The 23,499-nt window shown below is 40.6% G+C and overlaps 1 protein-coding gene across 2 annotated transcripts in view; it reads right to left on the bottom strand.

Annotated features, from left to right (window-relative positions):
* Window positions 1-698: 698 nt before the first annotated feature.
* Window positions 699-23,499, bottom strand: part of LOC127169402 (N-acetyllactosaminide beta-1,3-N-acetylglucosaminyltransferase 3-like) — a 53,459-nt gene continuing 30,658 nt past the window's right edge. The window contains exons 1-2 of one of the 2 annotated variants that reach the window (XM_051116755.1): window positions 5,503-5,556; window positions 699-2,429 (exon numbers count right to left, since the gene is read on the bottom strand). In XM_051116755.1, the coding sequence (XP_050972712.1) occupies window positions 1,261-2,421 (1,161 nt within the window). In that variant the 5' untranslated portion in view covers window positions 2,422-2,429; window positions 5,503-5,556 and the 3' untranslated portion in view covers window positions 699-1,260. Of the gene's footprint in view, window positions 2,430-5,502; window positions 5,557-23,499 lie in introns of those variants that run through there. The other variant, XM_051116754.1, reaches the window with a different exon arrangement.

The following is a 23,499-nucleotide window of genomic DNA, read 5'->3' as shown; positions in this document are numbered from 1 at the left end:
AAATAGATAAAAATACAGGTATACGGTAACTGACTTGAGTAATTTCAATAACATGAAACAAATAGGCAAATAAACATTACTGACATTAAATCCAGTCAAAGGGATTGTTCAAACTAAAACAAAAATTCTGTCATTGTTTACTCATTCCAAACCTGTATGTGCAATCTAGGAACCAAACAGCTGACTGATAGTATGGAAAAAGTACTATGGCTAAGTCAATGGCTATCATCAGCTGTGTAATTAATAAGGTATCTTCTGTGTTCAGCAGAGGAAAGAAACACATACAGGTTTGGAACGACATGAGGGTGAATAAAAGTTAATAAAAATACAGACGTTCATTGCTAGTTCATGTTAATTCATAGTGTGTTAACTAATATTAACAAAGACTTTTGATTTTTTGAAAAAGCTTTTGATTTTAATAATGCATTAGTAAATGTTAAAATTAACATTAACTAAGATTAATAAATGCTGTAAAATATTGTTTGTGCTTAGTGTTACCTAAAGTAGTTAACTACTGAACCTTATCGTAAAGTGTTACCAAATAATCTATACCCTAAAACACATTAAAGTTTACATGTGCGGTGGCAATTTTCTATTTTAGTAAAGGCATGAGACAAAAAGTCTTTTGAAGATTTATTTTCTTGCAAAAAAATGTCAACAGTCGTACAGATTGGCTGCAGAGTGTGACAAAAAAAAAAATGCTGACTCAGCATTTATACCCTAATCAAATCTGGATGCTTCCATTTCATCCAATCATAATGCATATACAACATATGTGTCCATTTAAGGTATCCAACCGTGTCCCCTAGATGCGTTTCTAAGTATTAAATGTAAATTATTTTCTAAGAACCTACAGGATGTCTAAGAATCTAAAATAACACACACTTGTCTCTCATTTGTCTTGCAAATCTATCTGAAACACATAACAGATGTAAATTTTCACTACTTTTGGTGTGTGTACAATGTTTCATGAGTTTACAAGCATGTTTTGCCCCCTTAAAAATGTGATTCACTTTGGCAAAGAAGAAGAAGAATCTCAGCAATTCCAATAAGGGTCCTCGTACCTCTGGTGCTTGGGCCCTAAAGATCACATAGACTATAACTACCATTGTTGAGAAAGGATTTGACCACCCTTTTCATTTTAATTAAAGTGCAAAACACCACATCACTTACAAAACTGCACAATGCTTCAGAGCTTCCACCATTTTTATAAAAGCATTCTTGAAAAATTTCAAAGCTATTGTTTCCCTTTAAAAGTAATCACACACCCTGTTTATTGTTTTCTGTGTTTCTCAAAACATTTTCACATTGCAAATGTGGGTTTTGTATTTCATCCCACATCACAAAAATCATGTGCGGCAGAAATCTGTGGACTAAAATGATTTCCCTGTAAAAGCAAGGGTGAAATTGGTCAACATTCGGAATGGGGATATGCAGACCGAAGGGCCTTATACCATGGTGGGATGTAGGTTTGAGGCCAGCCTTTTCCAAACACATTCCCATGTAAGCATCATCAATGGGCAGCAGCTCTATAGAGTGAGACATGTTGTAGATTGTTTTGGCCGTGAAGCTGGAGAGAAGAAAGCCTCCTCCACTACAGTATGGAGGATATATTTCAGACTCCTGTACCTGTACCGGGACATAGTATTTACTTGGAGGGTCTCTGACAGGACCCGTGCCCTCCATGAGGGACCCTGTAAAAAGATGTTTACTTCCATCATTGCTCTTCTGACCTTGAAGATACTCAACCATGTTAAACGTATTGGCAAAGATGTCATCATCTCCATTTAAAAGAAATCTGGCATGTGGGCACCATCTTTCCATCCACTCTAAGAAAAGGACCTGCTTCAGTGTGAGGTTGATGAACGAATCATGGAAGTCCCACTGTAAAATGTCTTTGTTTTCACTGTTCTCAATCTTCAATAGCTTATTCAGCCTGCGCTTCTTAAAGCCAGTTCTGCTCGTTCCGCTTATGAAGACTCTGCGGATCCACGCACCTTTGTGCTGTCTTTCCTTAGCCCATGTTTTCCGCAAAACTTCCCGTCGATCGTAATTCTCTGGAGAACTCTTGATGACCAGCAGAAGGAAGACATCTGCAGAGTTTTGAGGTCCACCACACTTATCAGGTGCATCAAGAAGCATGGGAAAACTCCTACAGTGTCGGTAAAGCAGGAAGTATTGAATACGTTTTGGCAGAGTAGAAAATCCAGTCACATTATAAGCAGACACATTCTGCTGACAACGTGAAGATGAAGGCTGGAGCATTTCGAACACGGGTAAATCGTTTTGATGATGGAACATCTCATAAACATCTTTGCTCTTAAGCGTTGTGTCATTTCCAGACTTTTTGTACATGATAAAGACCAGCCACACAACACTTGTCAGAACTAACACTATCACCTTAAAGTTTTTCCTTCTCATCTTTGCACCTGTTTAAGAACAGAGACACAATTCAGATTAATGTTAGTCAAACACAAAAGTAGAACATGAATGTGTATCACAGTACAACACATAATTTTCACTGACACTTGGATTTAAAGTCCCCATGTAGTGAAAATCAAGATTTTTATGTTGTTTGTCTATGTGGTGTTTTTAATATGCTTTTAGACAAACCATGTCCCAGTCCATTAATCAACACCATTGATGAGTATTTTCTCCTTAAAACTGTATTTGAAACAGCCATTTTTTTGCTACGTCACAAACTTCAGTATCCAATCACGTCAAAGGATAGATTCCTATCATTAGCATGCAAAAAATACCAAGAGGATTATCAGCATAATAGAGCATATCCCTGGTGAAAAAACCAGCATATGCTGGTAGGTATGTTTTGATGCTGGGATGCTGGTTAGGTATGTTTGATGCTGGTTTAAGCTGGTCCTTTGCTGGTTTATGCTGGTCCTTTGCTGGTTTATGCTGGTCTTTGACCAGCAACATGACTGGCATAAACCAGCAAAGGACCAGCACAGACCACCTAAGGACAAGCTTAAATCAGCATCAAAGTCTGACTTACAGCACTAAAAGGTATGGTATGTTTTAGTATGGTATGTTTGGTAAGGTATGTTTTGATGCTGGGATCAGCATAGACCAGCTAAGGACTAAAATCAGCATCAAAACATTACCTAACCAGCATCCCAGCATCAAAACACACCTACCAGCATATGCTGGTTTTTTCACCAGGGATAGAGCATTAAATAGAGTACAACCGCTAGGCGCTAACTTGAAAAATAACCCGAGGCAACAGTGTAAAAGTAGCCCGGAGTCAGACACACCTCTCCCGATATGATCACGGGCGCGAACTGGAATCACAAACTAGGCTGCATTCGAGCCTTCAAGGCATTTTGAAGGCACAGCATCGTCAAGTAAGTAACTTTAACAAATTTTACAGTAGCTGCTGTAGTTGTCCGCTAGTAAAAACATAGTTTTATTAGTCATTATCCGTGTTTCGCCATTATATTGCGTTTACTACAGTAGTGATCAGGGGCCTCTGGCTGGTGTGACTGTGTGGGGGTGGGGCTAATTTGCATATTCATAGATCCACGCATAGTAAATGAGGCAAGGGGGGTAGAGTTACATTCAAGCTGTTTTAAGGCATGAGAAAATTATTTTCACAAGAAAAAACATTTAAATATGTCGTTTTGATGATCAAAGGGATCAAGGGATACAATTTTTGACTACAGGGGGACTTTAAAAACGAAGGTGTAGGTATGTGTTTGTTAGGGTGTTCAATCCATATAAGCTGCAAATGCCAGGTAAGTGGATCCATAGCTGACTTGGTGCCACGTCATTATTGCTCTGCATTTTCATTGGCATGTGGGTGCAGTTGCTAGCAGATGTCGATTACCAACACACATACATTTTGATTTAAATCTAGGTGTCAATAAAAAAAAAATTGCAAAAATTGTTCACAAATTGGTTGTACTGTGATAGACACTGATGTGCTAAAGTTCTTGGCAACAAAACAAGGAGCATAGAGCTTAAATATCTGAACTCAGCAATAAAAATTCAGTTTCAGTGCAGCTTTAAAGGGCTCTAAACAATCCCAGCCAAGGAATAAGGTTCTTATCTAGTGGTCATTTTCTAAAAAAAAAAAAAAATTCATATACTTTTTAACCTCAAATGCTCATCTTGTCTAGCTCTGCCATGCCCATATGCACTCTGTGCAGTCCCATTCAAGACAGTTAGGGTAGGTCGAAAAACTCCCATCATTATTTTTTTTATTTAAGAAAATGACCATTCGTTTCGCTAGATAAGACCCTCGACTGGGATCGTATAGAGCCCTTTGAAGTTGCACTGAAATTGCAATTTGGACCTCCAACCAATAGTTCCTGAAATGTTTTTCTCAAAAAACATAATTTCTTAACAACTGAAGAAAGAAAGACATGAACATCTTGGATGACAACAGGGTGAGTACATTATCTGTACATTTTTGTTCTGGAAGTGAGCTAATCCTTTAAGGTTGATTTAATTTTAAAGTACGGAGACTAATTACTTTTACTTGAGTACTGTACTTAAGCACACTTTTTGAGTATCTGTTCTTTACTTGAGTATTAATTTTCTAGAAACTTATGACTTTAACCACTACATTTGAAAGACAAATATCATACTTTTCATTCCAGTACACTTCTGTCAAGGTCCTAGAAGTAGAAAGTCGTTACTATGTAACAGCTTTAAAAATCAGGTGATTTTTTTTGTTCTTCTCTTAAAAGTGACTTTCTTTTTTTCATACAGTCTCGCAGTAATCACACTTGTAGGGCAGTGTTTTGAACACGGACCAGTTGCAAATGTGATATTTATTTACAACAGTTCTATAATAAGAGGTTAATATTGTGGTATATTTGACACAATATTGTCTGATTTTGCTAAATTGTGTAAATGAAAATATTACCTATAAAGCCACAGAAGAACTGTTGTGCATCTCCTCACAAAGGTGTTTGACTTGAAGCAGCAGTGCACAGACTGTTCTGTGCATGACATCAAAGTACGCAAGAGTGATTAGAGAGCATTTTTGACATTTTTGGTTTGATGTCAAATAAGTCTTGCAGTTTTGCTTTTTTGTTAAAGCAGTGTTGCTGTTGTAAAGCTACAGCTACAGCTGTGTTGCTGAGTCAGTGTATTGAGTAAGTGTAATGTATTGTCAGTTGCTTCAGAGGTATAGCAAGAATTACATACAAAAGTATTACATAAAACATGCTTTTTCAAAAAAGGGAAATTTACTTTTGGTAAGTACTTTTAAGTATTTTTAAAGTACACCTTTTTTTACTTAAGTAAACAACTTTCACTTGTAATGGAGTAATATTTGACCACCAGTATCTTTACTTTCACTTAAGTTATAGAGTTGTGCATGTTATCCACCTTTGTTAAAGTATTTGAATTGCATTGTCAATTGCATATAATTTGCACTGAAATTAGTTTTTAAAGTAACCAAAGTTGCTGTACTTTAGTGTCAACATTTTAGTTTTAAAAGAAAGCTAAAGGAACCAGATTAAAACATTTTCATCTTACCTGGCCGTTAATTAGCTCCTTTGTAGAAGGTCAGCACAAATATTTGCAGTTTTGTTCGTGTTGAAATGCACTTACACAACATTCCACACCCTGTATTTACAACATGATCTCTATCCTCCTGATCAGGAAACCCACATGAGTCTCTAGTTTCCAGCTGTTTCAAATAGTTGTTTAATAGGAGATATGACTTTACAGTGTTTGAGGATTTACTGACCTTTCCATCCTGCAAAAGATTATGAGCAATGTGCTTTTACGTCTCGGAAGAACAACTTTGTTCAGAATATATTATGTAAATGTATTATTGTTTTAGCCCTATTGTTTTTCGAAGGATTCTTCTTCTTCTTCTTCTTTATTATTATTTTTTTATCAAGGTTTTGGGGGGTTTTGGGGCCCTTAACATGCTCAAAAACTCTTGAAAATTGGCACACACCTTGGAATCTGCGGCCATTAGGGCCGGGCAGAGACTGGTACATGGGCGTGGCTAGGGGACTCTACAGCACCCCCCTGGAATTTGGAGGGTCATATAGCACATATACTTGCACGTACACATATGAAACTCGGTACACATATAGAACTCATCAAGTTGAACAACTTTCGCACTCTATGTCATTAGCTAATCCCAACAGGAAGTTGGATATTCTGTGTTTTGTCAAAAACGCATGCTCTGGAATTTGATATACTAGTCCTAGGTTTTTTACCCAGTTGCCACCAAACTCGGTCAACCTGATCTCAAGACATTGGGGATGAAAAATTTTGAGGGGATTTTTGATATCTTGAACGGTTTGGCTGTGGCGAGGTGTTGAAATTATGGCGAGAAATGAGAAACAGGAAATGGCTAATAACTATTGCACACATTGTCTGATTCTGATGAAACTTCAGCGGTTTGTTTGTTGTATGATGCCGATCAGATAGATGTGACTATTAGGAGTCAAAGTTATAGTGCTACCAACTGGCAACAGGAAGTGTGTCTCTTTTAAAAATGCTTTGATATCACATGGTTAGTTTTACCCGATTTGCTTCAAACTTCATCAGAATAATGTTAAAACACGGCTGATGAGAATCTGTAAAGGGATCATGGATACATTAAATGCTGTTGTCATGGCAACGTGTCAAACGTTAACATTTGTTTCCTGTGTTTTTGGGGCACTTAATAAGGTTGGATTTTCATGAAACTCAAGACACACATCAGTATTAATGATAGTTAGACACTGGCAAAAGGTTCATAAATGGGCATGGAGGAGGCACTCTATAGCGCCACCTTTTGTCAAAAGTGGGGGGGGTTAGTTTAAGCTACAGACACCAAACTTGGTATGTATATTGATCTCATCAAGCCGGACAACTTTCTAATTTACACCCATTAGCTGCGACCAACAGGAAGTCTGCTATTTTGATTTGAATGTGGATTTTTGGAAAAATCAGGCTATAAATAAATTCATACTCCTCCAAGCAGGAATAAGTAGTTCACACCAAACTTTGTCAACATGATGCCAATATACTGAAGATGTTAAATTGCAAGCGGATTTGGGATATCTTTAACAGTTGATTTATGGTGAAGTAGCAGTAAAAAACATAACTGTAATTTTAAAATGCAGCATCCGAACACTTAAAAAAAAATGTACATACATAGAACTACTCATTCTGAGAAATAAATGCTTAATTCCATCGATATAAAATAATCACCAAAAAATAGAAAATTAAAAAACTATTAAACATCTGCTTTCACTCTAACTCTCTCACTCTAACTCTGTGTCGGGGGATGGGATTAACTCTGTGTATGTGTAAGTGTGAGAGAGAGAGGGAGGGAGAGAGAGTGTGCATTTAAAGTGCATTATCCTAACTCTTCACAACTTTTTACATATGAAAAACAAGTCATTCTTAGGAAATATGTTTAGCATGTTTTCAGAGACCACAAAAACATTTGAAATATCACACTTGTAAACTGGCAGATGAAGACTGTAATACCAAGGATGAACACAAGATGACCTCATAGGATAAGGAATCTTTTTAACTCTAATCCTGTCTCAGTCTCATTGTATCACAATGACTTTGCATTTTTTATAGCATTTTGATTTTAATCCTTTCATTACTGTAACCCTTCAATCCAAACTGGTACAGGGATACTGTTAATACATGTGCCCGCTGGGCACCGTTTTTCTGATGGCACCAGGGTTGCGGATGCGCTGGCGGCGAGGGCCCGTCATCGCTGCTTGCAGCTGTATTTATTCTTCTTCCGACTTATTTTTTGTCAAGGTTTTGGGGCCCTTAACATGCTCAAAAACTCTTAAAAATAGGCACACACCTTGGAATCTGCGGCCATTAGGGCCGGGCAGAGACTGGTACATGGGCGTGGCAAGGGGACTCTACAGCACCCCCTGGAATTTGGAGGGTCATATAGCACACATACTTGCACTTACACATATGAAACTCTGTACACTTATAGAACTCATCAAGTTGAACAACTTTCGCACTCTATGTCATTAGCTAATCCCAACAGGAAGTTGGTTATTCTGGGTTTTGTCAAAAATGCATGCTCTGGAATTTGATATACTAGTCCTAGGTTTTTTACCCAGTTGCCACCAAACTCGGTCAACCTGATCTCAAGACATTGGGAATGAAAAATTGTGAGGGGTTTGGCCATGAGAATGACGGTTTGGCGGTGGCGAGGCGTTGAATTTTTGCCGATCAGATAGATGTGACTATTAGTAGTCAAAGTTATAGCGCCACCAACTGGCAACAGGAAGTGTGACCTGGGGAGACAGAGGAGAGAAAAAAACATGTTTGAGTTGGGACTGATGGAATACAGGGTGGATCCGGAGGGAGGGAGGCAGCTGGAGCCTGAAGGTGACAGGGTTTAATCGATGAGTGATCTTGTAGGGTCCTATGAACCGAGCAGTGAGTTTTTTAGAGTCCATCTTTAGGTTGATATTGCGGGTGGAAAGATAAACCCTGTCACCAACATGAAACAATCGTCCCGGAGGGTGCCGGCGGCGGTGTTGGGTGGTGTAGCGGGTGTTAGCCTTCAGGATGGAGGTGCGTGCTTGATTCCAAAGCCGCCGGCACCGGCGGACCAACTGTTGGGTGGACGGGACCTCAACCTCCGGCTCTTGATGTTCGAACACCAGAGGTTGATACCCGTAGCATACCTCGAAAGGGCTGAGGTCGGTGGCCGAGGAGGTGAGGAGATTATTCGATAGTTCCGTCCAAACGAGGTAGCGTGCCCAGGAGCGCTGATGCTCGCCAGCAAAGCATCGGAGGAAACGCTCCAGCTGTTGGTTGGCCCGCTCCGTCTGGCCGTTAGTCTGCGGATGGTGCCCTGACGACAGACTGGAGGTGGTACCGACCAGACGGCAGAAGGCCTGCCAGAACTTGGCCGTGAACTGGGGCCCTCTGTCCGAGACGATGTCTTTGGGGAACCCATGCAAGCGGACTACGTGTTCGAGTATGAGTTCTGCGGTGTCCTTGGCAGAGGGGAGTCCGGTGAGAGCCACCAGGTGCACAGCCTTAGAAAAACGATCCACAATGGTCAGGATGGTGTTCTTGCCTTGAGAGTCGGGGAGTCCAGTGACGAAATCGATGGAGATGTGGGACCAGGGTCGTTTGGGGATAGGGAGGGGCTGCAGCTCGCCGGTGGAGGGAGTGTTGGTGGTTTTGGAGCGAGCGCAGATGGTACATGCCTGGACGTACTCTTGTACGTCTCTCCTCAACGTCTTCCACCAAAATGCCCTGGTGATGAATGAGATGGTCCGCTGGACTCCCGGGTGTCCTGCCAGAGTGGAGTTGTGCCCCCATTGGAGTACTTCTTGACGTAAGGTGTTAGGTACGAAGAGACGTCCAGTGGGAGTTTCTGGTGGCGGGGGATCCTGGCTGTGACTCTGGCGGACTCTCTCTTCTAACCCCCACCGGAGAGGAGCCAAGATGATGCGTGAAGGCAGGACAGGCGCGGCCTCCGAGGTGGTGGTGTCTCGTTGGTGCTGACGGGAGATGGCATCCGCTTTGGTATTCTTCGAACCGGGCCGGTACGATAGCTGGAAGTTAAAATGTTCGAAGAATAGGGCCCACCGCGCCTGCCTGGGGTTAAGCTGTTTGGTCTGGCGGATCACGGTGAGGTTCTGGTGGTCGGTCCAGACGGTGAATGGTTCACCGCCGCCCTGGAGCCAGTGACGCCATTCCTCCAAAGCCCACTTGATGGCCAACAGTTCACGGTCCCCTACCCCGTAATGCTGCTGAGTGGGATTGAATTTTCTAGAGAAAAAACTACATGGATGTAGTTTACCGTCTGGACCACGTTGCGAGAGGATCGCTCCTATGCCCACATCGGAAGCGTCCACCTCAACAACGAAGGGTTTGTCCGGGTTGGGGTGGGTGAGGACTGGAGCGGTGGTGAACAGAGTGCACAGTGTCTTGAAGGCTTGGATGGCTTCGGGAGTGAGTTGAAAGTCTCCGTGAGATGGTTTGGTAAGAGCAGTGAGGGGTGCTGCAGTTGCACTGAAGCCCTGGATAAACCGCCTGTAGAAATTGGCGAACCCCAGAAAACGTTGCAACTGTTTAAGCGACGCGGGTAGGGGCCACGAGCGCACAGCCTCCAGCTTCTGGGGATCCATGGCCACACCCTGAGAGGAGATGACGAAGCCGAGGAATGTGGTGGAGTGCTGGTGAAAAGCACATTTCTCCAACTTGCAGTACAACTGGTGGGCCAGCAACCTCCGAAGCACTGCTCGGACATGCTGGGTGTGTTCCTCCAGCGTCTTCGAGTATATCAAGATGTCATCCAGATACGCATAGCACCATCTACCCAGCATGTCCCGGAGAACGTCGTTGATAAACTGTTAATATGCTGACGGACTGTTGCACAGACCAAACGGCATAACGAGGGTCTCGTAGTGACCAGTGAGGGTTATGAAGGCCGTCTTCCACTCATCGCCCTCCCTGATGCGAACCAAGTTGTATGCGCTCCGTAGGTCCAGCTTCGTGAAGAAGCGGGCACCAGAGAGGGCGTCCAGGGCGGTGTTAGTGAGTGGGAGTGGATGACGGTTCTTGACGGTGATCTGGTTCAGCCCCCGATAATCGACACATGGACGAAGACCCCCGTCCTTCTTCTTAACGAAGAAAAACCCCGCGGTCGCTGGGGAGCTGGAAGGACGGATAGTACCGGCCCGAAGTCCTTCAGCCACGTACTCCTCCATCGCCTGTTGTTCGGTGGGCGACAGGGAGTACAGGTGGCCACGAGGGGGCACCGCGCCCGGCACGAGGTCAATGGCAAGGTCGTAGGGGCGATGAGGTGGCAGTTGGGCCGCACTGCGTTTGCTAAAGACCTCGGCCAGGTCACGGTACGGAGCGGGGATCTCCTCCAGGTCGACGTCGGAGGCCTCGGACTCCCCTGAACACGTCCCAGCCTTAGCCCGGAGACAGAGCTCCTGACAGGTCGCCCCCCAGTGGACGATCTTGCCGCTGGTCCAGGATATGAAGGGGTCGTGTGTGATGAGCCAAGGGTGACCTAGAATGACAGGAGGTGAGGTAATCTTGGTTATGTAGAGCTGGATCTTTTCTGAGTGGTTACCTATGATGAGTTGGATCTCCTTAGTGCGGTGAGTGACGGGGCTGAAGTTGAGGGGGTGACCGTCAATGGCTGTGATTTTTAAGGGCTGGGATAACACCTCAGTCTCAATCCCCAGCTGGGCAGCATAAGCATGTTCGATAAAGTTCCCAGCCGCACCTGAGTCAACAAATGCGGTGGTCACGATCCGTTGGTGGCCCACGAGGATTGATACCTGAAGTAGCAGCCGGGGTTCAGCGGGACAGGATTTAATCGTCACAGGACCAGATAAAGACCTCCCCCTCTTTACCTGGTCTGGCCGTTTCCCGGACGCAGAGGGCAGATTGCACAATGGAGGTCTGGGGAGGCGCAATAGGCACATAAACCCTCGCGGTAGCGTCTGGCCCTCTCCGCTGCCGACAGGGAGGTGCGTCCTATCTGCATGGGCTCCCCGGCTCCGGTTGAGTGGGCCTCTGAGGCGACAGGTGGAGGAGGAGTCGGCGCAGTGACAGCGTGGGTGACGTGGTGCTCCAGAAGGCAGTGATGGGTAGCAGAACCTGTGGGAAGACGAGAAAAGTGTTTAGTGGAGTGATTCATATGCTGATCCACCCGGAGGGCTAGCTGTATCATGCCCTCCAGGGTGGCGGGAAGCTCCCGCACAGCCAACTCGTCTTTAAGACGGATCGACAGTCCCTCACAGTAGGCTGTGCGGAGCGCAGCATCACTCCATTGGGTCTGGACAGCGAGGGTGCGAAAGTCCGTGGTGTATTTGCTGACACTGCGCTCTCCTTGCTTCAGGTGGTATAGGCGAGAATCCACCTCCACCTCGCTCTCAGGGTGTTGGAAGGCGGCCCTGAGCTGGGTGGTAAATGCTGGATAGGAGTGGGCGGAGTCTCTGTCGGCCTTCAGGACCGCCGTAGCCCACTCGGCTGCCTGCCCGGTGAGAAGTGAGATGAGTAGCGCAATCCGGCTGCGGTCGGTAGGGTATCGTGAGGGCTGAAACTCAAATATTAAGGAGAGGTTAGTAAGGAATACATCACACCGGGATCCGGATCCGTCCCACTTATCAGGAAGTGAAATTTTGGGGTGGAGGGCGGGGCGGACTTGTTCCGCGGGGGCGATCTGTGCAGCAGCCAGATCGTCATAGTCTGCTTGCAGAGTGATGAGATCCGATTGGAGAGCCCCGCACTCCGCCCGGAGACCCGCGGTCTTGGCACGAAGCGCGGTGACTTCCGCCCGAAGTCCCACCATCTCCTGCTTCAGACCCATGATTTCCATGGACTGCTGCTGAATCACACCCCACAGTTGTTCAAAGTCCGCTGGGACCATTTCGGGACCAGACATTCTGTCACGGAGGCGAGAACAGAAATGAATGATCGAAATATGTCCCCGTGTAGCGCAGCGGAAAACTCAAACGCGGATACACACGAGTGAGTAGGTAAACCACGCAACTTGATCTGAGAACGCTCCAACACGGAGTTGATGATTTCCACCAAGAAATCTGCGTTCTCACACGCACACAGACAGGTAGATAAACGCTCCGAAGAGCAGAGAGATTACTCACGTGAGTAGATGAAGAGTCGGGACCTGATGTTGAATCTCGCATCGAAACTCAATGTCTGGTGCTAGACAACACCTGGTTCCTGTTTAAATACCTGCGTGAGGTTACTTCCGGGACCTCGTGACCTCACGTGATCTGGTACGTGTGACAGTTAGTTTGAGCTACAGACACCAAACTCGGTATGTATATTGTTCTCATCAAGCCAGACAACTTTCTAATTTACATCCATTAGCTTCGACCAACAGGAAGTCTGCTATTTTGATTTGAATGTGGATTTTTGGACAAATATAGCTGTGAATGAATAAATACTACTCCTACAAAAAACAATGTATTTACACCAAACTTTGTCAACATGATGCCAACATACTGATGTTAAATTGCAAGCAGATTTGGGATATCTTGAATGGTTGATTTATGGTGATTTATTAAAGTAGCAGTAAAAAACATAACCGTAATTTTAAAATGCAGCATCCAAACACTTCAATTTTTTTTTTACATACATAGAACTAGTCATTCTGAGAAATAAACGCTTAATTTCATTTATATAAAATAGTCTACAAAAAATAGAAAATTAAAAAACTATTAAACATCTGATCTCATTCTAACTCTCTCACTCTAACTCTGTGTCAGGGGATGGGCTTTTGCTATGTGTGTGTGTTGAGTCCAGGGGTGAGTTTGTGCCTGGGTGGCTGTGTGTGTGTCAGAGAGAGAGAGACAGAGTGCATTTAAAGTGCATTATCCTAACTCTTCACAACTTTTTACATATGAAAAACAAGTCATTCTTAGGAAATATGTTTATCATGTTTTCAGAGACTGCAAAAACATTTAAACTATCACCCTTTTAAACTGGCAGATGAAGACTGCAATACCAAGGATGAACACAAGATGACCTCATAGAATAAGGAATGTTTTTCAGCTCATTCTCAGTCTGTCAGAATGATTTAAAAGCATTTTGCTTTTAACCCTTTCATTGCTGTAACCCTTCAATCCAAACTGGTACAGGGTTACTGTCAATGCATGTGCCCGCTGGGCACCGTTTTTTTGATGGCACCAAGGTTGTGGATGCACTGGCAGCGAGGGCCCGTCCATTGTTACTTGCAGCTATATTTTATTTATTGTTTTTACTAATTAAAAATAAGTTTAATTATTAGTTTATTTAAAAGAAATTAGAATTATTTTAATTTTGTGCGCTTGGTTGTGAGTCTCAGAATGAATCAATTTGGTTTTTAATGTTTTGTAGATACACACCAGCAGCACACCAGACTTTAAGACCCAGCCTCTGTCTATCTTTATTATTTTCATTTTTTTTCCTGTAGACAGTATTATAAAATACACACATTTGCTCAAGGACAGTAGAACAAACTGTAATAAAATGATTTTACAGAGTAAAAATGTTCCTGCAATGTAAAAATTATTTTAATGGTAAAAGACTGTAAAAATGCTACAGTAAAAACCTATTAATTAGTTAATGGTAAGGTTTTTCTTATCAGTTATGTTCATTAGGGTTATGTTATGTCTGATGTTGTTAAATTAATGTTAATTCCATTATTTCAGTATCATGATGGTGTTTAGTGTTAGACATTGTGCACCTTCTGTATATATATATAGATATATATATATATATATATCAGTGGCGGCTACTGGTCTGTCAAATAGGGGAAGCTCATTTTCGGCCTACATCGTAAAATTGTCTATTTATTTATTCACAAGAATGTGCCTTATTGTCATAAGTCACAATGCAAACAATCGTAAAAAAAAAAGCTTTAGTTTTATTATGCAAAATATGATGTATTTTTTCTTTTAGTCAGATGCTACTATATAGTATAAATATTTTGCAATTTAAATAAGGTTATTATGGAGATTTATTTATTTATTTATTTCTAAAGTATTTTAATAGAAATATAAGGTTTCATTATGTTATGTTAAAATTTTTCAAGATTACTATATATATATATATATATATAAGAAATCGCCACTGTTATATATATATATCAGTGGCGATTTCTTTAAGACTGCAAGGGAAGCTCAGCTTCCCCTATAATGTCACAAAATTAATGGTCAAATTATGTACTATTGTATTAACATTTTATTGACTAAAAATGCGTTAGAAAACGTTCATCTCAAAGACGAGTTCGTTCAGAATCAGTTAGATATAGCAGGTCGGCTGACTTGATTTTCTTCTCATACATTCCCGTAGCGTCACAGTGCATTTCCCCGTTGAAGCCCAGCGTCCATTGACTTCAATGGGGCTGCTTTGAACGTTTTTTTTCAGTGCTTTGAAACTAGACGGTCATTGGATAAACGCTGCGATTATGTCCCGCCCACGGACGCTCAGCGTCTCTGGGGGTGAATGAGGAGCAAATGAGGAGTGGGCTGGCCTGGACTCCGAGCTTCTGCATGATGATTGGAGGGTCTGTCGAAAGATTGCATCTCCTTTTGACTGACAGCGATTTTGTACTATAAGGAATCGCTGAAGCTATTCGCGCTCAGTCCCATCGTGGATTTCTCAAGTTCAGTCGAAATAAAACTGCTGCAACCTATTTCTTTATATTTGCTTGGCGAAATTGCTTGATTTTCATCATACATTTCACACAATTATACACCACATTCCTTGTTTCACTTTTACAGAGTTTAATATTTTTTTTAGATCGTTCATTCATTCATTCATTCATGTTAATATTTAATGTAGTAATCAATATATATATATAGATTACTACATTAAATATTAACATGGAGGATGACTATAAATTAATATAAATATATATATATATATATATATATATATATATATATATATATATATATATATATATATAGTAATCTTGAAAAATTTTAACATAACATAATGAAACCTTATATTTCTATTAAAATACTTTAGAAATAAATAAATAAATAAATCTCCATAATAACCTTATTTAAATTGCAAAATATTTATACTATATAGTAGCATCTGACTAAAAGAAAAAATACATCATATTTTGCATAATAAAACTAAAGCTTTTTTTTTTTACGATTGTTTGCATTGTGACTTATGACAATAAGGCACATTCTTGTGAATAAATAAACAGACAATTTTACGATGTAGGCCGAAAATGAGCTTCCCCTATTTGACAGACCAGTAGCCGCCACTGATATATAAATGAAGAGTTTCGTTGCAAAACGAGATATATCCATTTTGAGAAATGTTGGTTATTTGACATTATTATTTAAGACATCAACAGTCAAGTTCATTCACAATTTTTGTACATTAAACTATTACTTGAGCTCGGTGAAGGCCAGGGACACAATATTTTATTTAATTTTATGTCCATAAATAGTTCATAAATAAGTCAAAAACCATGCCAAAATGCAACATATTTATCTTAACATTGTCAAACATCTTAAATTGGTTAAAAAAACAATACATCATAAATATATGGAATAGTATATACAAAGATTGATTATTAATAATAAGATTCTGAGTTAGTTTTGGCCAGAACATACACAACATAACATAACATAACTTTTTTTTTTTTATTTTTTTATTTTTTTTTGCAAAACGCTATAAACGTAGCCTACGTGACTGACAGCTCGCCTACAGTATACACAATTAAATGGTAAACGTTTTTTAGTTAGCCTATTGAATCCTCTTTTTAAAAATATATGTTTTTTGTTTTGATATTATCGTTAAATCAATGCGCAAACTCGGAGCACTTCACCGGCATTGACTCTCTTCCCAGTGGATGCTGCGCTTGCGTGATCCTGACGTCTGTCCTAACCACCGCAGCATTTTGATTTTAGATTATTTCGCTGTCCAGCTCAGTCCTCTTTGCTCATCCGATATTTCCTATTTCTTGTTTGTATTTTCGCGCTCTTGTCGTCGTTGATTGGACCCCCAAACCGAAGCGTACAGTATCTGCGCGCTGCTGCCAATATCTAAAACGTCACCCGTAGTGTTCATGTGAAATGTAGGACGGAGGGGACAAACGACCCAGAGCGTCTCTGACATGATTTGCATGATTGGCTCATGCTTCAGCGGCCAAACTGGCTGGTAAGTCTTTATCAATACCCGCCAAAATGATTTTTAACCCGCATTTGGCGGGTTGGCGGGTGTTAATTTCGAACCCTGGTTATATCGCACTTTGTAAAGAAACTGGTCTGGCGGATATCGCGTTTTGTGAAAAAATACATTTTATAGTAGGCCTAAAATGTACATTCTTAAATTGTATTAATGGCAGCAATTCACACATGGATTAAGGTACATCTGAACAGTGATTTCCAATAATAAAATCCAAATGTCAAAAAATGGCGTTTATCGCGTTTTGCAACCAAACTCTTCAAATATATATATATATTGTTGTATCAGCTGACAATGTGCCATTTCCTGAACAATCTTATAGGAGGAATAATGAACCAGAAAAACTTGAAATTTACCTCAACGATTTGTTTGTAGAAATGCTTCAAAAACGAAAAATCAAGTGGGATAAGAAAGAGGAAAGAAGGAAACGTCAGAGGAAAGGACGAGAGAAACCCAGAGGAACACCAGAGGATGATTGTTAAACTAAGGGAATTGATTCGATTGATCAGAAAACAAGGAGACATAAACAAGAGAATAATAAAGTTGGTGAAGGAAATGATTGCTCTGAATGATTTTTATTCTGAATTGAATTCTGTTATGGAGGATCTGGAAACATTGAGACTTCAAACTACTGCTCTCACCTCTAAGGGTTACTGAAAGGTGAAATGTGTGTGTGCGAGAGGTGAGAACAGCTCAAACAAAATGTTGTAAAGGAGATGTTGCAGATGGACCTTCTAAAAAGATGATTGCTTGTATTTTACTTTTCTTGGCTATGCAAGATGTGTTACATTTAATTTGCAGAAGTATGCTGTTGCTGCAAAGGAAAAAAGATGTTTTGCTTAAGATACTAAAGGCGTTATGAAAGGTGTCTAAAATGAAAATGAGTCTGTCTGATTGCACTTGAAGATAATGTGTATGTTTGAAATTGTGACTCTTGCAACATCTGAGTGAGTGTAAAACCACACTTATAATATATTTAGGAGTTGTCATGGCAATAGGCCGGGGGCCCCCCACACATGAAAAACATTAATATGATGTATATGTGTATGTGTATTTTCCCAAATATGTGACTTATATGGACATGCAAGGAGGAGACTTTGTGATGCTTGTGGCAGACTATAAAATGCCAGTGCTTGATCTTCTTCCTTGCCACACCTTGGGTGAAGACTTTCTCGCTGTTATTTTGAATTTATTGCTTATGAGTTATTGTTATATTAAACCGAAACCATTTCAAATGGTGATTCGCTTTAACCTCTCTTAAAACATGACTCAGAGTGATTTATTTATTATAACCTATTATCTGAACCTGAAAGAATTCCTTCCAAGCCCCAAGTGACCGGACCAGGCTGATCCAGTCAGGACAACTTTAGAGAATATTGAACGGTAGACTACGCACACAATCCATTAGGGGGAGAGCTGTTTCAATAGCAGTGGAGCTGGCTTACTATAATGGTGAGAATATTGTTGAGGTAGTTTAGTACCGGGGTAGAATATTCGCTGGAAACAACAACAATATATGTATACGTATACAGGTGCATCTCAAAAAATTTAAATACTGTGAAAAAGTTAATTTTTTGTTTGTAACTTATTTAAAAAAACTGAAACTTTCATATATTCTAGATTCATAACATGTAAAGTAAAACATTTCCAAAGTTTTTTTGTTTTAATTTTGATAATTAGAGCTTACAGCTCATGAAAGTCAAAAATCCAGTATCTCAAAATATTAAAATATTTCCTAAGATCAATCAAAAAACAGATTTGCAAAACAGAAAAGTTCAAGTTCTTCAAATTGTGTTCATTTATGCACTCAGTACTTGGTCTGCAGAACAAATTACAGCAAATGACTTGCTCCTAGCACAAATGACAGCATCAGTGAGGCGTGGCATGGAAGTAATCAGCCTGTGGCACTGCTGAGGCACTATTGAGCCTTCAGATCGTCTGTATATTGTTGGATCAACTGTTTCTCATCTTTCCCTTGAAAATATCCCATAGACTCTCAATGGGGTTCAGGTCAGGCATGGTGGCTGGCCAGTCAAGCACAGTAATATCATGGTCAGTGTGATGGAAATTTTTATTTAATGGCCTTAGAATACGTTGAAAGGGTGTGTTCAACATAGACTTGTTTAGAAAAGTGCAGTCTAAGTGATGTTCAGATCAAAGACCATGTCTCCATGATTAAATAATCTATACTTACCCAAAAAGTGCTTAAACAGTAGAACTAAGTCATATGACAAACCAATGACCAGATTAGTGTAACCTATTACAGTGAAGAAGACTTGAGTGATATTGATTTTTACTCAACTACAAGGTATAAATGTACATGTATCTTTCTCTTCAGGGAGTCTCTCTTGGTTGTTATGACCAGTGGGCTCCCGGCCGTGAATAAAACTTTCATTCCTGCAAAGAGCAACTTGGGAGTGGTGTCTGGTATATGCTGCGCAGCTGAGGAATAGGAGTACTAAGACTCTACACTCAAAAGACCACCGCAAAGACAGTGATAGTGTTGAAAGACTATAGAGCCGTCCACGGGCTGAGGTAACAGCGTACAGCTGAGAAGGGCGGTGAGAGTGTATAGATGCTAAAGACCTGCATGCCATGTGTGATTGAGGTAGTGATAGTAGCTTCTTGACGGGACGCCGTCACCATACTTCAGGGAAGTATTGGATTATATTGTATTCGAGGAATTCTGGGAATTAGCTCGAGATACAGTAGTTCTTTGGATTGTATTGCAAGTATTCGGGGAGTTCAGGGAATTAGCCCGAGATACTGTAGTTTATTTAGTTGTTTGAGTTGTCTGTGGTGAAGTCAGATTAGCTTTGAGAATTTCCACGACAGTTTTGGCGAGCCAGTCCAGGAGGCCTGAGGATCTTCTCCCTTCATCGGCGGGGAAAGGAAGTTTTTGATTTCTTCCATTTCTATGATTAATTTAAAGCACAAGGAGACATTTTTCTCATATCTCAAATTGAGCAAACCCCACCGGAGGAGGGAAAGATCCTTGTACGGCCTCAAAGAACTTGTACGGTAAGACAGACTACAACTTGCTCTTTGTTTGAATGAAAATAATATTTTATTATTATTATAATAATTATTTTAAATAATATATACATTAAAAAACTGAGATCTCATAAATATAAATTATATGAATTTTACCAAGAACTTAAATATTATTAGATTAATATTAAATAGAGTAAGGAAATATCCCATATCCTAAGAACATGTTAACTGAACATTACTTTCATTACTTTTTACATATTGACATTGTTGCATCGATGTATAAATGAGTACATATACTGTACTAAAATCTGAAGTTTGGGTGACCAAAAAGAAAAGAAGAAGGGGAGAGTTATAAATAAATAAATAAATAGATAGATAAACTATATTCCTAATCAAACAGAAATTTGTAGAAATATAGAGAATACATTGAGCCACTAAAAAAAAAAAGTAGTAACATTACTATCGCTACTGTTTTCTACTCCTTACAAACAAGAACTCACTTGCTCTCACATTACTCTAAAAAAAAAAAAAAGAGTATTTGTGAGTGCTCATTTTTTCTGCATTTTGCAAAGAAGAACTTGCTTGCTTTCACATTACTTAAAAAAAAAAAAAAATATATATTGTGACATCTATCATTTTTCTTTTCAAAGAATTGCCAGGGAATTGCTGTGGTAAACCAGATTCAGTCCCTGAATTGAGGGGACCCTTGAAAAAAAAAAAATACTTTTGAGTAATGAACTAATTGATTAGATACAATGGTGGTCAAAATTGACAAAGGGGTATTTTGACTCATGCGGTTCTCTGAGTGTTTCATTTCTAGAAGAAACTAGAAAGCAGTTGGAGCAGTTGTCTTCAAAGAAGCAGATCGGATAGACTGGATGCTGTTCAACAAATGGGAGAGAGAGGCAGAGCAGCAGACAGAGCAACAGAAACAACGAAAAGACCTACCAACACAGTCCGCAGCTCTTAATGCTGTGCAAACCACAAAGCAGAAACAAGATGAAGATGTGGCATGCACAAGGCATTGCCCTCCTCCCTACAGACTCCTGACCAATAAAACAACCCTAAATGCAGCTGAGAAAGTAAAGGTCCTTCTTCCCCAATCCAGAATGAGGAAAAGATCAAACCCAATGACACTGAGACAAAGACTGATGAGCAACTGGTCTTGCTGCGGAAAGAGATAAACAAATTTGATTCGACACACAAGAAAACATTGGAACACATGTTTACTTTATCCCTGCCTTTCAGACAGAAAGCATCACAGTCAGGAACACCGAGGAGAAAGATAACATCAAGATCCAAGCCCAGACTGGGGAGTCAAGAAGCCCGCAACTTGCCGATGATCCAGTTTCCTGGAGAAGGAGGGCCCATCCGGGTGGAACGATTTTGGAACGTAGAGGAACTCCAAAATGTAGCTGCTGCACTTCCAGACCCACTGGTGGAGCGTTTTATCAGAGCAGTGGAAAACTTTGATGCCACACACAGGCCAAGACTGGGCAGCTATCATCAGCAACAAGCTGGCTTTGAAATGGACTGAGGTATGTGGAGCTGAAGATGATGCTTTCAACCCAAACACTATGAGAATGAATGCTGATGCAGTTGCAGAGTGAACTGACATTCCAGGATGGCAGACCACTTGGAATAGTATGATTGCCAGAATAAGCAATGTTCCTTATGTGTCCTAACTTGGGAGCAGTCCCTAACACAAAACAGCTAAAGGAGGTGATGGTGAGTGCTTAACATGCATGCCTAAAAACAACTGTTGATGAAAGTGCTGGCCGTCCAGAGGGCCCTGATAACACAGGCACACTAAAACATCATTTTGTGAATGGACTCCTCCCTGATTTGCAAAAAGCATTAAGACTGACTTGCATTAGCTGGGAAAAACAAACTATGGAGTCAGCAGCCAGGGCAGAGTTTGATGGTCTGGGAAAAGAAGAAGAGATTACAACCATTGAGAAGACTGCCAGAGTGTGCCATCTTCAGGAGGCCATCAAGGGGCATCATATCAGTGGAAAACTACTGCCGATTACTGTCACAATTGTGGTGATTGGGCCAAGGACTGCCCATGAGAGAGGAAACAACATCTCACACATGAACCTCCTCCTCCTTCCATTTAACGACCCTTGGTCTCCATCATCAAGTGTGAAAGACCATGAACAGGATAAGGTGAGAGAGACTCAACCAAAAGAATTATTGCAAAAATCTGACAACCAAAGACACAACCCGATAATGACTATTCAAGTTGAAGGACTTTCTTTACCTTCTTTTTGGTGGACACAAGTGCCACATTTTCTACGATCACTACAGAGCCCGCTCTAAAAATTCCAAATGTAGCTTTTCTGGCAAAACCCAAACAACATGGGTTATCTGGCATACTATTGGTTGATAGTAAAAAAAAAAAAAATGCTGAAACAAGTGAACCATTCTTTCCTGGTTTCAGAAACATGCAAATTATGCCAAACTGGTATTATAATTGGGCTTTAACTCTTTCTTTTGACCCATACTCTACTTATCAACAAATGTTGCCGTATTTAGAAAAAAAAAACACTTCATCTGCATTGTACCTTATGGTTTATAGGCCAGGATAGGAACAATGTATATGAGGAGGAATGATTTTATGGACCACCAGGGGGGAACTTGTATCCTGATTTTCTAGTTGGTATCCCAGCAATTCTCTGCATTCTCTGTTAAACTAACACCTGCTCAGTCTGCTCTCTTACATTAGACACCAGTCCAGCCCCACATCTCAGTGGGAAAGAACGATGTTTCATTGGCCAATGCGAGATTTTGGCTCACTAACCAGAAAAAAACTGGGAACTGGACTTGGGATAGTAGTAGGAAACACTACATCTATTAAGATGAGGTATGTTTTCATATCCTGTAATGCAGGCAAATCGAGGTTCACAGGCTATGTAGTGAGGAGAGAACAAAACCCAAATTCAATTCTAAAAGTGATTGGCAGGCATTCCAGACACTCTTTGGTCAAATGATAAATTTGATTTTGGCCAAAATGCGGCACCTTTGAGGGTAACGCCACTGACTCAACGCAGTTGAGGGTAACCATTTAGGTCACAGTATTCCTTTAGCAAAGAAGCTGAAGAGGGAATCTCAAAAGTGCATGCGGCATTAGTAAAAAAAAAAAAAAAAAAAAAAAAAAAACAAAACAATCATACCCTACCAAAATTCACCTCTGAACTCTCCTATTCTACTGGTGTGGAAGGCATCAGGGGAATGGAGATTTGTACAAGATTTGAAATTAGTAAATGGAACCATATAGCTGCAATCTCCAATTGTACCAAATCCTTCTATAACTTTGTCTGAAGTGCTTAACAATGCTACATATCTCATTATATTATATACATCTCAGTCATTGATTTAGCAAATGCAAATTTCAGTACATCCAGATGATCTGATGCTGTGTTCTCCTAACAAAACCACCTGTGAAATTGATCTGCATGGATTACTGGAGTTTTTAGCAGAAAATGGTCACAAATTGAAAAAAAAAAAAAAAAAAAAAAAGTAAAGCTAGTAAGCAGGAAGTTAGGTACCTTGGTCACCTCATTTCAGAAAAAGGTTGTGTGCTAGGATTTGAACAAATTGAAGCAGTTCAGAAAATTATGTAATCATAAAATTACAAATTATGTAATTTCTGGGAGTTACGGGATATTGTAGGCCATGGATCCAAAACAATGAAATTTTTTTTTTTAAACTAACAGCAAATTAGGTTTACCTGTTCAAAACTGTTCAAAAACCTTTTAGCACTTTTTCCAAAAAAATTGGGGTTCATACTGGTGGTTCTAACACAGCCCCATGGAAATCGTCATCAATCGATCGAGTATTACACCAAAC

This window comes from Labeo rohita, chromosome 8 (genome assembly GCF_022985175.1).
Source record: "Labeo rohita strain BAU-BD-2019 chromosome 8, IGBB_LRoh.1.0, whole genome shotgun sequence".
In the NCBI taxonomy this organism is placed as follows: domain Eukaryota; kingdom Metazoa; phylum Chordata; class Actinopteri; order Cypriniformes; family Cyprinidae; genus Labeo; species Labeo rohita.
Note: the sequence above shows the minus strand (reverse complement) of the source record. Positions and strands in the feature narration are given on the sequence as shown.